This window comes from Protomyctophum bolini, assembly GCF_963924005.1.
Source record: "Protomyctophum bolini genome assembly, chromosome: 23".
NCBI lineage: Eukaryota > Metazoa > Chordata > Actinopteri > Myctophiformes > Myctophidae > Protomyctophum > Protomyctophum bolini.
In genome coordinates this window covers 8,095,413-8,110,613 of record NC_137884.1, presented here as the reverse complement: position 1 = coordinate 8,110,613, position 15,201 = coordinate 8,095,413, and the positions used below count along the sequence as shown (strand labels likewise).

The 15,201-nt window shown below is 43.7% G+C and overlaps 2 protein-coding genes across 5 annotated transcripts in view; one reads left to right on the top strand and one right to left on the bottom strand.

The window, feature by feature from the left end:
- Positions 1–7,008, bottom strand: part of tmem19 (transmembrane protein 19) — a 7,336-nt gene extending 328 nt beyond the window's left edge. The window contains exons 1-9 of one of the 3 annotated variants that reach the window (XR_013963573.1): positions 6,764–7,003; positions 6,108–6,264; positions 5,248–5,361; positions 4,578–4,715; positions 3,421–3,497; positions 2,514–2,691; positions 2,007–2,216; positions 592–1,177; positions 1–557 (exon numbers count right to left, since the gene is read on the bottom strand). The exon at positions 1–557 is cut by the window's left edge and continues 328 nt beyond it. Coding sequence is in view for 2 of the 3 variants with exons in the window: in XM_080757407.1 (XP_080613533.1) it covers positions 1,017–1,177; positions 2,007–2,216; positions 2,514–2,691; positions 3,421–3,497; positions 4,578–4,715; positions 5,248–5,361; positions 6,108–6,237 (1,008 nt within the window). In the remaining variant the exon portion in view is untranslated. Of the gene's footprint in view, positions 1,178–2,006; positions 2,217–2,513; positions 2,692–3,420; positions 3,498–4,577; positions 4,716–5,247; positions 5,362–6,107; positions 6,265–6,763 lie in introns of all 3 variants that reach the window. The other 2 variants (XM_080757407.1, XM_080757408.1) reach the window with 2 other exon arrangements.
- A 262-nt stretch (positions 7,009–7,270) lies between these two features.
- Positions 7,271–15,201, top strand: part of LOC308311162 (uncharacterized protein) — a 38,566-nt gene continuing 30,635 nt past the window's right edge. Inside the window, exons 1-7 of one of the 2 annotated variants that reach the window (XM_080757727.1) lie at positions 7,271–7,334; positions 8,233–8,429; positions 8,789–8,902; positions 9,612–9,704; positions 10,068–10,178; positions 11,197–11,320; positions 11,898–12,092. In XM_080757727.1, coding sequence (XP_080613853.1) covers positions 7,313–7,334; positions 8,233–8,429; positions 8,789–8,902; positions 9,612–9,704; positions 10,068–10,178; positions 11,197–11,320; positions 11,898–12,092 — 856 coding nt within the window. In that variant the 5' untranslated portion in view covers positions 7,271–7,312. Of the gene's footprint in view, positions 7,335–8,232; positions 8,430–8,788; positions 8,903–9,611; positions 9,705–10,067; positions 10,179–11,196; positions 11,321–11,897; positions 12,093–15,201 lie in introns of those variants that run through there. The other variant, XM_080757728.1, reaches the window with a different exon arrangement.

Genomic DNA, 15,201 nt, shown 5'->3' with positions numbered 1-15,201 from the left:
ATTTATTAGCAAACGTTCCAGTGGTCATCCACGTTTTGTTTTCCTGAAGTTGACAATTTGAAATACATTATTGATGTCATTATCTTCTAGTTGTGAAAAAACTACTTCTTGAACACGTCTAAAGCACAATGACCTTTCCTGCATTTGTCTGTGTGTCTTTGTGTGTGTGCTTATCTGTGTTAACAGTCTGTGTGGCAATTTGGAATGCAGATTGCAGGAATGCCCCTTATGACAAATGCCATTTCATCGATGGATCAAATGCCATTTGATCCGTTTATCAAATAGCAGATCAAATAGTCATTCTGCAGATCACATTGTAATATAATATAATGACATGAACCCATTAAGACCTGGCTGGAACGCATCTGTGTCACTTTAGCGTTTAACCACATTAACTATTATTTTATACATTAGCTATTGAAAAATACAAGCTCATACGAGTGCCGCGCTACCGGCTTGTAGATCTCTTTTTTGTTGGGGGGGGGGGGGGGGCGGGTCCGTGGAACAAAATATTTCGAGGTTGGTGGCCAAATACATTTGTAAAAATTCTAGGGGTTCTTGACACAGAAAAAGTTTGAGCACCACAAATACAGAAACATAGATTTCTATAGGATAGGATTTAAGAAGACATTTGTAGAATCTGGTTCCTCAGGTCTTAATGACATTAATAGACCACATTCCTTGTGGTGTGCTGCAAACATGGTGTGTATGTTAATATTATGTAATGTGTCTGCGCTAGCCTCGCTACTAATATCACTGTGTGGATAGTTGTCTCGTCCCTCTCAGTGTTAGATTATTCTTTTTTGCAATGTCCCGCCCCATATTTGAATACTGGGCCCTGGTTGGTTATAGCCTGGTTCCAGACGCATGTGGTTGGCTCGTCACCACTTCGGCCGTGTCGAAGTCCTCCCACGGTTGAGAGGGGCCAGACTTACTCTGCCCGGGGCAATAGGCGTCGCAAAGGCAGATGAAGGCTGGCTTAACGCGAGGCTACGTCTAGCGCGTCGTCATCAGTCCTATCGTGGCCAGACACAACAGGCCAGCCCTGGCAGGACGAGGGCGATGAGGACGGAGGAGAAGAGATTGACAGAGTTGTTGTCCAGGATGGGTTTCCCACAGATCCTCCGGGTGGTCGCCGACTCGTGACTCACCACCTTACCTATGCTGCTGTCAAAACCTGGAGACAGGAGAGGCAGGGGGAGAGAGAGGGACATGTGCTCATGCACTTTTGTCTGTCTTTCACGATTTTTCAAAAGTAGCTGTGTACCAGAGTACTGTATGTTACTGTAGTATCTGTGTACCAGAGTACAGCATGTTACTGTAGCTCTGTACCTGAGTACTGCATGTTACTGTAGTATCTGTGTACCTGAGTACTGCATGTTACTGTAGTATGTGTACCTGAGTACTGCATGTTACTGTAGCTCTGTACCAGAGTACTGCATGTTACTGTAGTATCTGTGTACCTGAGTACTGCATGTTACTGTAGTATGTGTACCTGAGTACTGCATGTTACTGTTGTATGTGTACCTGAGTACTGCATGTTACTGTAGCTCTGTACCTGAGTACTACATGTTACTGTAGTATGTGTACCTGAGTACTGCATGTTACTGTAGTATGTGTACCTGAGTGCTGCATGTTACTGTAGTATGTGTACCTGAGTACTGCATGTTACTGTATGTGTACCTGAGTACTGCATGTTACTGTAGTATGTGTATCTGAGTACTGCATGTTACTGTAGTATGTGTACCTGAGTACTGCATGTTACTGTAGTATGTGTACCTGAGTACTGCATGTTACTGTAGTATGTGTGTACCTGAGTACTGCATGTTACTGTAGCTCTGTACCTGAGTACTGCATGTTACTGTAGTATGTGTACCTGAGTACTGCATGTTACTGTAGTATGTGTACCTGAGTACTGCATGTTACTGTAGTATGTGTACCTGAGTACTGCATGTTACTGTAGTATGTGTACCTGAGTACTGCATGTTACTGTAGTATCTGTGTACCTGAGTACTGCATGTTAGCTCCCAGGAAAGAGTCCAGCAGTGACCCCAACAGGCCGGCCACGCCCCCGTACACTATGATTGGCCACTGAGGGTCGGCCAGGTGCAGGTCAGTGATCGTTAGCAGCTGAGTTAAAAAGTAAGCCACGCCCACGACGAGCCCACCGAGGAAACTCGCGGCCAATCCCACGGGAGTTACTCCTCCGTTGGTTCCTGAACGAGACGGGATGGATTAGAGAGAGTGTGGGCGCACATATACGCGACAAGAAGCGGCAAGATGTGTGCTCACGCTCAATAAATTAAATATCAACACATTCCCTGCCGTTGACAGATATCTACGTCTAATCCAACACTTCACTGCCGATGACAGTAAAGAAAAGTCCTATCTGCCCGTTTGTTACGATGCATAACACTAAATGCTGATTTATTCAATCACTAACAAAAAAAAAAGCAGCATCATTAGTAGCTTCAATTGAAACTATTCCAAGGTAGGACAACGGGGCCTCTAACCTGCCGGGACCTCCTTCCCAGTGGTGATGAGCCGTGGTGGCGATTGGCTGAGGACAGGCCCCACCTCCGAGGCCCAGGTGTCCCCCGTGCTGCAGGCGAGTGCGCCCAGCAGAGACAGACACATCCAGGAGGCAGAGTACTGCTTCCCGAAGTCTACTGGGATCTCGCCTGGCCCGACCTGAAATGAAACACCAAGTAAATCACCTGGCCCAACCTGAAATAAAAAACAATAAAGTACAATATGCAAGTATAATCAATGTCGCCTGTGATTTATAATCTTAAAGAAGAACAGTAGCAGCATTAAGCGCAGATTAAAGGCTAGGGTATGTGTCTCAGTGTGTTCCGTCCCGTTAGGCCTAGGATGCGTGTGTCTCAGTGTGTCCTGTCCCGTTAGACCTAGGGTGTGTCTCTCAGTGTGTCCTGTCCCGTTAGGCCTAGGGTGTGTGTCTCAGTGTGTCCTGTCCCGTTAGGCCTAGGGTGTCCTGTCCCGTTAGGCCTAGGATGTGTGTGTCTCAGTGTGTCCTGTCCCGTTAGACCTAGGGTGTGTCTCTCAGTGTCCTGTCCCGTTAGGCCTAGGGTGTGTGTCTCAGTGTGTCCTGTCCCGTTAGGCCTAGGGTGTGTGTCTCAGTGTGTCCTGTCCCGTTAGGCCTAAGATGTGTGTGTCTCAGTGTGTCCTGTCCCGTTAGGCCTAGGGTGTGTGTGTGTGTCTCAGTGTGTCCTGTCCCGTTAGGCCTAGGGTGTGTGTGTCTCAGTGTGTCCTGTCCCGTTAGGCCTAGGATGTGCATGTCTCAGTGGGTCCTGTCCCGTTAGGCCTAGGGTGTGTGTCTCAGTGGGTCCTGTCCCGTTAGGCCTAGGGTGTGTGTCTCAGTGTGTCCTGTCCCGTTAGGCCTAGGGTGTGTGTTTGTACCTCTATCATATAAAGCAGCGCCAGTTCTGTAGGAACGCCACCATTACAGAAGACCTGAACCCAGTTCCTCTGACCACCTGGGGAGAGGAGGGGGGGGAGAAGAGAGAGAGAGAGAGAGAGAGGGAAATTGATTGATGAGTAGGAAGGAACCCCCTTGAAAATGAGTTGCTGCAACTTCACTTTAGTGAAATTTCAAAATAAAAACTGGAAGAACAGGCACAGATAGAAAGCGATAAAAATCGATGAGAAATGGGAGAGATTAACCACTTGAACCCCAGCATCCATATTCTGGGAGGGGAACATTATCCAAAAATAGCCGATCTACAAGCTGTAGAATAGATGGAATGAAGAAGAGCCTATATACAACCGTACATATGCTATACCCTTGCACGTGGTCAATGGATGAAATGATTAACAGACGTATACAATTTTTTCCCTCCAAAAACATCGGCACGGCATGTACCGTATATAGTGTATAACGGTAGACTACACCACCATGTCCTGAGGTGGTGGGGGTGCTGATAAGCAGATTATTTAATATTTAAGTCATTATAATACTGATGCTAGATAAAACCAGGCTTGTTTCCATTCCATGCCAGCTTGGAAAATCAACAATGGTGGACATTGGAAACAAAGTGGACATGGAACTGAAGACTGAAGAAGATGAGGAATTATACAAAGTAGGGTGACATTGATGACATCACGATGAGGACAAAATCAGTTGAGCTGTTCCTGAGAGCAATTTCCATTAAAGCACCCATATGATATGAAAGCCTGATTGTTCAAAATGTGAAAAAGTTTAATTTGATGTTATAGGACCGGTTAAAGTAATAGGCAGAGATAGAAACAGAATCATTAAATGATTCTGCACCAAATGTTGGTGCACAACACACATACATAGGGAATTGGCGACCCGGGGGCCACATGCGGTCCGCAAGTTAATATCAGAATACTGATATATTATTGATTTCAGCTGTTACAATTCCAAACATGCAAACATGAAAAACGAGTTTTGAGCTTGTAGATCGGCTATTTGTTTTTATATGACAGAAATATGCAATGTGGCCCAATGTGAAATATAATGGACCTCTCCATTGTCGAGGTTGCCCATCCCCTGCAGTAAGTAAGGGATCAACGATAGAACGGTGACGTCTCACCTTCCTTGTACTCTGCGTCTATCTTCTTCTTCCTGGCTCCTCCCCAGCGGGTCAGTTTGGAGCAGGTGAAGAAGAAAGTGAGCAGAGTGGAGAAGAAGCTGTAGTTCGCCATCGTCAGCACGAAGCCGACCAGGAGCGCTGGATGGAGAGTCATGTCAAATTAACCCATTTAGGCCTGACGTCGATAAAAAAAGGCTTCTGAAAAACCCATGTTTCTATGTCAGCGGTGCTCAAACTTTTTCATGTCAAGGACCCCAAGAATTATCTCTATTGGGCCACGGACCCCCATTTCAAAATATGTAGTTCCAGGGACCCCCCCCCAGAATCCAATATTTTAGTTCAAAATGTTCGCTCTGAAATATATATTCAAAGATTTGCGGCCCCTTTCTCATGACTTTTCAAAAATAGCAGACGAAATCTTTGAATGTATATCCTTTCAGAGCGAATGTTTTTAACTGAAATCTTTGCTTCTGAGGGGTTCCTGGAACAACATAGTTTGAGATGGGGGTCGGCGTCCAAATACATATAGCCCAATTCCTTGAAACGAAATAGTTTGAGAACCACTGACATAGAAACATGGGTTTTTCAGAAAACTGTCATGATTTAGAAGACATTTTTAGAATCGTTTTCGGGTCAAAATGGGTTCAATAGGGAATCGTTAAGGACAAACCTCCCAGGGCTCCTGTGTAGTCCAAACTGCGTTTCCTCACGCCTCTGACTGACACCACAACGGGAACTAAGATGGAGAAAAACCATCGCCATGGCGATACGGGCTGCAGTGTGCCTGAAAACAGACACACAGCACAATCATATCAATAAAATAATATTTTCTGTTGTTGTTAATGTACCGGTATATTAATGCCTTGGAGCCCAGGAAGGAAGACTATAGCACCAGCTAATGGGGATCCGTATAAATTATTATTTTTTACTTCAAAAAAGGCAAGAGAGAGAGAGAGAAACATCATTCCGGAATACAAACGAACATCTTGAGATAACCCTCGTGAAAGGGTTAAAACTGCGACTTGCATTTCAGTTTTAAATAATGATGAATGATGGAACTTTACAAACCACATTTTTTTTGCACCTTTTTATGAAACAATTTTGGGACCACGAAAACCAAAGTATCCAGCGTGTGCCGCTGCGACTAAAACTTGATATTACAGTTACACGTGGTAAATGGTGCATTTATATAGTGCCTTTATCCAAGGCGCTTTACATAGATTTGGTGACATTCACCCATTCATACATACACCGATGGCAGCGGAATCCATGCAAGGCACCATCCAGCACATCAGGAGCAAATAGGGGTTCAGTGTCTTGCTCAAGGACACTTCGACACTAACTCTGGGGTTACTCTGGGGAGCCCGGGTTCGAACTGGCAATCTCGTGGTTACCATCCGCCCACTCTAACCCTGATCCACCGCCGCCCCTGCCCCCGTGACATTCAAGGAGTTAAATGGTAGATCACCGATCTAGTCATTTAGAATGAAAATCATCCGATCACCGATCGATCGGAGCACCTCTACTCACCGTCGTAGGTACTGATTACGATGGATATGAGCCAGAAGGATAGGGAAAGGGCCAGAGTGCCACAGAGCACTATCATTTCCGTCACCATCTTGAGGTACCTCACCAACACCTCATCGTCCTTATAGAGCATGTTGAGAATGTGACGACGACAGAACACCTGGAAGAATTAAAAAAAAAGCAACAGCATACTGGTATTTCACAAGTTCTCCTGGCTGCAACATTTAAAATATATATACGTACATAAATGGTTTGAACTTAATTCATCTTAAGGTTCAAGACTCTGTTTCTCACACACACACACACACACACACACACACACACACACACACACACACACACACACACACTCTCTCTCTCTCTCTCTCTCTCTCTCTCACACACACACACACACACACACCAGCTGATAGCAGCACTTTAATAAGCTTCATTGACAGTGTGGATATATGTATGTATGTATGTATGTATGTGTATGTATGTATGTGCACAAAATACTATAGTACTGTAATAGTACGTATTAAATATATTATATTAATTAATATTAAGCATGTATGAATCTACCGGTATAATCCTAAATAAATATCTAAAGTCAAGTCAAACAGGCATCGTCTTTAGGCCATGTAAGGCACATACAGTAGCTGTCATGTTTACAAACGTACCTGTAAATCCCGAGCTCATTGTTGTGAGCTAAACAACCACAAATTGGTTCCATAATGTAAAAAAAAAAGAAAGAATCAAACTCAGTTCAAATACATCATTAAAGGTTGTTCTGGTGGTGTTGTTGTTGATGTTTTAAAGATCGAGGAGGACATGTAAAACGTGCCACAAATGATAATGTTGCTAATGTTGCTTTCTCTATTATTCTTCTCAGCTGAACAACGTACGTTGTGGTTGTAGGATACCACCACCTACTGAACTGGAGTGTTATATATTTGGCCAAATTTGACCAAACGGGTCTTGGGAGTCTGGATGGACCCGTGATATTAAGATACAGGATCGACTGATATATATGTTGTATTTTATTTCCCTGCGCAATCCGTTAACAGAGGTCGCAAGAATCATTCAATGACAGATGTACGTACTTAGATGTGTTGTCTGACTATCACGAATCTGCCAGCCTGAATTGCCAGACGAACAACGTGACGTAGATATTTACGGAAATGATTCATTACTATATACTATAATATTTATTTGAGCACATCGGGATAATGTCTTTGGCCATGGAACAAGGTCTGTACAATCAACCATAACGCTGCGGTTATTAATAATATGTCAGTTTTATTCATTGTGAACAAAACTGACTACTGACAGAGCTTTTATTTACCGACATGATATCAAAGACGTTATTAACCGTGTTAGCTCGCCCTGATTTGTCTGTTCTTTTATAGTTTAGCTGTTCATTATAATTACAATGAGCTGCAGGGAGCCTAACCTGCAAGAGTTTTGATTGATTGAATACTTTAACAGTTTGCAGAAAAAGCACAGGAAAGTACAGTTCAATACAATGTCTCCTAAGAGGATTTAGCTCTATGGCTTAAGTTTCCACTGGGGTCCTTTCAGTCATGTTTTATAACTTATAAGTGAATTGTCACCAAAGTCACCAAAGTGCACCATTTTTATGAATTCCCTCCCAGCTAGTTATGATGAAGTCCAATGTAAACAAAGACATTAGCCCTAGAATGTCTCTGTAGTTACATACAGTATTATACGTATATGAATGATCACAGACATTATAGATCTAACAAGACATAGGCTTTCTTGGGTTATAATTTAAATCCTCTTAATCGCAGTACCTGAACTGTACTTTCCTCTGCATTTTGTCTGCAAATTCTTAATAAACTATTCAATCAATCAAACAAACATCTGTAAACCAGTGATTCAGTGAATATACAAAATTAAATTATGAATTAAAAAGGTATATTCAGTGATTTAACTTAATTCAAATATCACTTTCTTTCCCTTTTTTGTGATAATCCTCCCTACCATAGAGTGTGCTGACCATATAATTAGTTCCTCCCTATCCCCAGTGAACTGCAGGGGTCAAATGTGCATATCCTGTTTTTCCAAAATCGCCCAAATCACTGAATGCTCCTTTTTTAAATGTGGGGTTTGTCAACTGTCACTTCAGGCCTTCCTCTTCCCTCCCTTCATCTCCTGGTGTCACCCATGCGCCTGATGTCCGCCTTCGTGTGGCAGGTGGTCCAGCAGCGCAACGTGTCCCAGTATGACAAGGTGGCAGAGTTCATAGGTCTGGTGATAGACGCGCTTCCTGAACTGCTCAATCCCAGCCAGACGGCTCAGCTACTCCTAGGGTTGAGAGCCAGGGTGAGGTTTGAAATGTCATCTATGTATTATTGCTTGTTAACCCATTTAGGCCAGATTTTTATTACAGGGGCCAGTTTTGAATTGCAGCCACCCGTAGGAGCGGTTTTGAAGGAGTCAAGGGAATTCACATACAGTGTCTTAATGGCTGTTGGTACGGCATTCCACATTTTAGTGGCATAGGAGCTAAATTAATTTAATCCCTTGTTTGAGCCGAATCTGGGTTGCACGTGGTTTGTCTGGTGTTGTGAGTCATGTCACTGCTGTTGTCCTATTTTTGAGCGGTGCTACAACATGTGGCTTTGTGTGTAGGTTTTTTTTTAAACACGGGGTTCTTCTCTTCTCTCTCTGTTTCATTACAGCTGGTGCTGGACTTGTGTCAAGAAGACATCGCCGCTAATTTGCAGACCATTCAAGGCCACCTGGATAAATTCCGCACATGTGTTACGTACATAGCATCCAGATTTGACTCGACGGTCGGTGATAATTGTCTATTCTGCCTAGTCTTCAATGGCATATAATAATAATTATTATTATTATTAACTGTTTTGTGTACATGCAAACAAACCACAGTATTCTACCCAAATTAATATTGTCTGCCTTTTTATCTCTACATCAATAGGCTCTGAATGGTTGATTTGAGTTTGAGACTACCGTATTTAGGATCCCCATACTGTAACTTTGCTAAGGAGGGAGACACTGGGTCCCATTTTTCTAGTCTTTGGTATGACCCGGCCGGGGATCGAACCCCGACCTTCCACTCTCAGGGCGGACACTCTAACCAGGCACAAGACCAATGAGCTGGTACAGAACAATATACAAGCATACAAAGATCTAGCCCCATATGGAACCTCTCCTAGCTGACAATGGCTCATAATAAAAGTATGATACATGGTATTCCCCTGTAATATAATGGGATGACCATGAATCACACACAATCCCCCTATAGTACACCATGAATCATAGACAAGACGGCACACACTATATAACAATTTATCTATTTAGGAAATCAGAAGTGTATCTGCTCCAGCTAAACTATTTTCCCAGCCTGCAGCGTAGCCCAAAGTATTTAAGCTTAATCAGTTGAATGCTGCTTCCGAATAATCTCTAAACCTACAAAGAAATATAAATGTAACCTTTTCCAATCTGTGTACTGTTAACATTATATTTCATGCCTTTTAACAGTTAGACCAAGAGGAGCTGAGGACATCATACATCAACTTTGCCAACCTCATTCAGTTGTTGAGCATTCCTTCTGAGAGAGAGCACTTCTTCCAAGTGAGTCGTCTGTGCCCTTGGGTGTAATGCCTGTTCAAAGTGTTCATGCAACAAATGTGTATACCAGGATAATTTAAGTTTCAAGTCACGCTCACTCGCTACAGATAGGGGGGACCAGGGGCGTCATTTGAGGAACCAGGGGATGACAATTGCAACTATTTTCGAAATGGGGTCTATGGTAACTTCTTTTTTGCCACCACCGTCTTTCTAAAAATGACGGCTCTGAAAAGGACGTTTCAGATTCATGTTTCCGGTCGCCACCTGCCTGTAGTATTATCCCATGTAGGGCCAGGCCTATAGGCAGAACTGTAGTTGCATCGCATTACTTGAAAGTGCTGACAGACTCTCTTGCCATCTCTGTAGGAGCTGTTTCCTGTGAGCTACGGCCCGGCATACAACACGGCTGTACAGCAACTGGTCTGGGAGTTCCTCTCCAGGTTGGAGCAGATGCTGCCAGTACCGGACTACACACAAGTAAACCAAACGCTTCCTATACAGGTCCATTTCTACTGTTTTCTGTTTCATCTGTTTCAATCTGTTGAAATGGATTCTTTTTTAAAATTATTATATTTTTTATCCCACGATTTTGTAACCCATTTTTCACCCCTGTGTCAATCATCTAATGTGATCCTGGGCTCTACACACGCTCCACCAACCTAGTCGCCATATATGGGGGACAAGGGGAGAGCAACGGAGAGCAACTCATGCTTCCTTCCCATGCCTGAGTGTCCAAGTTGCTCCTTTACACCTGACAGGGGGGAGTTTCCCTGGTTGGACGTAGCGCGTGGAAGGAACACGTTATTCCAACCAGTTCCTTTCCCCTCCATCAGGCGCCCCGGCTGGCCAGGGGGAGGCAGTTTAGTGACCAGGATTGTTGAAATGGATTCTGTCATCTCAGAGCCACTGCCGCCCCATACAGTACTTTGCAGCTAAACATTAGAGAGCTTGAGGAAGATCCTTCTGACTCGATCAGTGCTTCACAGTCAAATCAAATTTGAACACTATTTTTATTTACCCAGGGAAGCACAGGTGCTTCAGGTGCTCATTTTCAGCAACGCCCTGCACACACACACAAACCTGGGAGCTGACCAGTACAACCACAGTCTTATACTGTTGGCCAATAAGCAGCTCCAGGGGGAGCAGTTGGGGGTTCAGTGCCTTGCTCAAGGGCACTTCAGCGGTGTTGGGTGAGTGATGACAATCACTTCCCCACCCAGATTCTTTTCCCGCCCGTCCGGGGGAATTGAACCGGCAACCTTTCGGCAACAAGGGCGCTCCTCTAACCCTTAGGCCACCGCTGCCCCAAATAATGGCTTTTACAGCGTGTATGTCAGCCTGACTGTTAGAAATCAGACTTTGAATACATTTCGGTTCATAGCAAAAACTAAACAAAAACAAAAACTTTGTCCCCTGGCTCGGAACGGCAGAGATTAAGGGTTACGAGATGAATAAGCTAAAGGCATGCAAAAGAAAGGTCCTCTGTATTTTCCAGATGGAAGCTTGGCTTCCAGAAGACTTTTGTGGGACAGAAGACTTTGGGAAGTGTCTCTCTGATCCATCCGCGCTCAAGACCCTTCTGCTTCATCACAGACAACGAGGATCTCTGAGCAGCGGTGGTGTGTTTTGCTGCACTTCTTCCCCCCCCCCCCATCCCAATGCAAATGTTTGGTGCTGCATGTTGTGTGTATTATATGCACAATTAATATGATCATTATTAATTGATCGATTCATTTATTATCAGCACCACTTTTGTCCAGCTACTATTCACAATTCTACAGTATAGATAGATAGATAGATAGATAGATTATTTATTTTTGTGTCATGCACCCAAGGCGCCCAAGCCCACATAGACTTATAGGACACACCATACAAATCATTGCTTCAGTATTGCATTGTGTACAAGAAACTGTTTTTCTTTTTCTTTTTTTACACAAATAATACATTCTGCCTTTTTTCCAACGCTTTGCATAAAAAGTCTGCTAAAGCAAAAATACCTTTCCTAAAACAAAATTCCAGAAAAAGTTTACACAGATGGTTGTCATTTTACAAAATAATACATTAATTCTTCATATAATGGGCAGTAAAAATGAATTTCATTTTCAATTTCTTTCAAATCACACACTAGACACACTCTGTCCTCCTCAGCAGTATATTGAGCTGTGTTCTACATTATGTTCATGTGTTTCTCAACAGGTCCTTTTTGCAGTGGGGAAGATGTCATCCTTTCCACACTGGCCACCCTTCACAGTTCAGGAATGAAGTATTGCACATACTCTGAGGATGACGATGTTGATGGCGATGACGATGATGACTATATTGGTGACGAGGGAGTGAGCGCTAATGACAAGTGGCTGCAAATGAAGAGATCACATTTGACAAAATCAGTGGGTATGTCTCTTTTTTTTCTCTATTTAGATATGGCTATGCAATGAAGGCAATAATAGTCTTACTGTCATTTAAGTACCATGTCCATGTGAAACCGGATTGTCCATAAAAATAACCACACCCGTATGAAGTGAGGGCCACTCTTATCATCGTAGATCATCATGACGTAACATGTCGATTTGCTCAGACACATTATGCCGTAAATTCTCCATTCATTGTCAATGGTTGTTTAATGTATGTGTAAGATGTAAATCTACACTAATATTAAGCTGAATATAGGAGGGGCTAGCGCTCCTCAAAAAACAGCAGCAATGTCCTTGATGTCTGACTGTGTACCGTCCTTTTTTTGTTAAATGACCTGTCCAGTCCATTAAAAGTTAAAATAAGTGATAGTAAAGGCTCACGCATACTCGCGGTGGCGGTAGTAGGTAAAAGCTGAGAATAGTCCTGGGGTGAGTCACTTATCACCACAGTTCAGTCATGTTGTAGTTTCCCGAACCACCGCGGTAGTCACCTTATCACCTAAAACTGGAGTAATATGAATAGGCCTTAAATGCTCCAGTCAAGTCAACTGTCTCAAGCTGTTGTACTAAATGTTTATGTATGTCATTTCCAGGTCTGATTTCCAAGTTGGCCGTATGCTCCCGGTGCACCTTTGCCCACCACGAGAAGAAAGTTGTTGAGGAGCACATGGCGACGGAACATCAGGTGGCCGATTCCCCCGCAGGGATGGAGCCGTTAAGAAAGAGCAGAATAAAAGCTCGGCAAAAGACACGATGCTCAGTTGAAAACCCTAAAGTACACAGACGGAAAAGAGACTCCGACAAAAAACCTCGGCGTAAACAGAAAGCGTCTCCAGAGACGAAGAGGGTGTCTAATCAAAAGAGAAAGCACTCCTTGGAAAGCAAGAAGGAGCAATGCGTGCGGAAGGAGCCCTCAGGGGAGGACCGGAGATTTCTGAGCACCAGACCCATGAACAAGACCTTCACTGAGGAGGAGATTAAATGCCCGCAGTGTGCAAAGGTATTCGAGCTTCCCAACCAGCTGAAGACTCACCTCAAACTCCACACCCTCCAGTACTACTGCGGCCAGTGCGAGAAGGGCTTCCACAGCAAATCTGGCTACTACCAACACCAGCGACTCCACAGGAGAGGACGGACGTTCACGTGCTCCCACTGCGGCAGGGGCTTCCTCTGTGGCTACTCGCTCAGGCAGCACGAGCGCATACACACCGAAGGGCCCACGCACCAGTGTACGCTCTGCGGGAAGCGCTTCAGCAAAGGCAGCGTCGCGAGACACATGCGGATGCACCGTGGCGAGAAGAACTACCTGTGCCCCACGTGCGGGAAGTCCTTCCTGTCCTCGGCCGAGCTGCAGCTGCACATCCGACACCACACTGGGGAAACCCCGTACACCTGCACCCACTGCGGGAAGGGCCTGTCCTGCCACAGCCACCTGATAGTGCACGTTCGCTCTCACACGGGCGACCGTCCGTATCCCTGCTCGGAGTGCCCGAAGCGCTTCATCACCGTCAACTGCCTCAAGAGACACATGCTCTGCCACAACGGAATCAAACCGTACAAGTGTCCGCTCTGTGAGAAGCAGTTCACGCAGCAGGGTAATCTGAAGAGACACGTGACGACCCACCACCAGCCTGGTGAAAAGAAAAGAGTGGAGGCCGTACAGCTCGCTGCCACGATGCAATAAACTTTATTTATTAGCCTCTTTAACCCATTTAGGACTGAGACCAGATTCTACAAAATGACTTCTAAATCCTGACAGTTTTCAGAAAAACCTTATGTTTCTATTTCATGTCAAGGACCCCAAACATTATATTTAATCGGCCACCGACTCCCATCTGAAAATATGTTGTTCCAGAGACCGCCCCAGAAGCAATGATTTGAGTTAAAAACGTATATTCAAAGATGTGTCACATTTTCAGCAGATCTACAAGCTTGTAGTGTGGCACTATGAGCTTGTAGATCTGCTATTTTTCAATGGCTAAAGTATACCATAATGCTTAAAACGGCAAAATGGGTTACTGTCCGTCATCTGGCTGATATAAATGCTTCGCTGCGCCCTCACTTTACTCGCCCAGTTCCATTGCATTAACAGAAGAGTGTAAATGGGGGAAGACATCTTATCAAAGTTACCGGAGTAGTAGTGATTTACCCCAACACCACTCGAAGCTATACAAACACAAGGCTCCATCCTCAAAGTGCAAAAAATAAATAAATACACTCCCTTTGATCTTAAAGGTGCTGTGTTGCTTTAAAAAATAAAATGAAAAAGAAGACGAGAGGAGGCATCGGTTAAATTACCCCACAATAGTGTGTAAGCTTGCACAGATGTCTAGTGATTTGTTAAAAGGTTGACTTTGGATTCATGTGAAAAGAGATCTGAAGGATATGATACATTGAGTTGGCAACTTCATGCACATTAATGTTAAATTCCAGGTTCCAGCCCGATTCCCTGCGCTTCGTGGATTTGTGGTGTCACTCGCTACAGCCTTAAATGTTATTAATTAAAAATGATTAGCCTATGTATCTGGGGGCCAGATAAATTCCTCTCTCGTCTGGAAATTGGAAATACTCAGTAAAGTAAAGATACATCAAATTTGTACAATACAGTAGTACAATACTTGAGTACACTGCAATTAAGTCTGCAAAGTGGTCTGTTGAATGCATGGATGAAATGTGTAGTGTATTATTAATTTAAATATTTTCTTCCTCACTTGACACATAGAGGTTATAGTAACCTTGATACAAGACTCGTATATTAATAATATATGAGACTTGTGCTTGCACTTTCTCCCTTTTTGGTAACATGACAAGCTAGACCGTCAATTTACCTGATCAAGTTCTGTAGGCTACTTCAATGAATTAGTGTTCGTTGCAGTTTCCCAGGTTACCAGTAGGTGATGAGCTATTTGATAGATGACACATAATATGACATCAAACATATGTATATGATTGATTGATTGTTTATTTTCGTGTCCTGCACACAATTTGTGCCCAACCCTCATGGGTTTATAAGGCACCATTTCACAATTGCATTTACAGCATGTTTACATTACATAATTCATTCATTACAACTCAGTAAGAGTACTCTG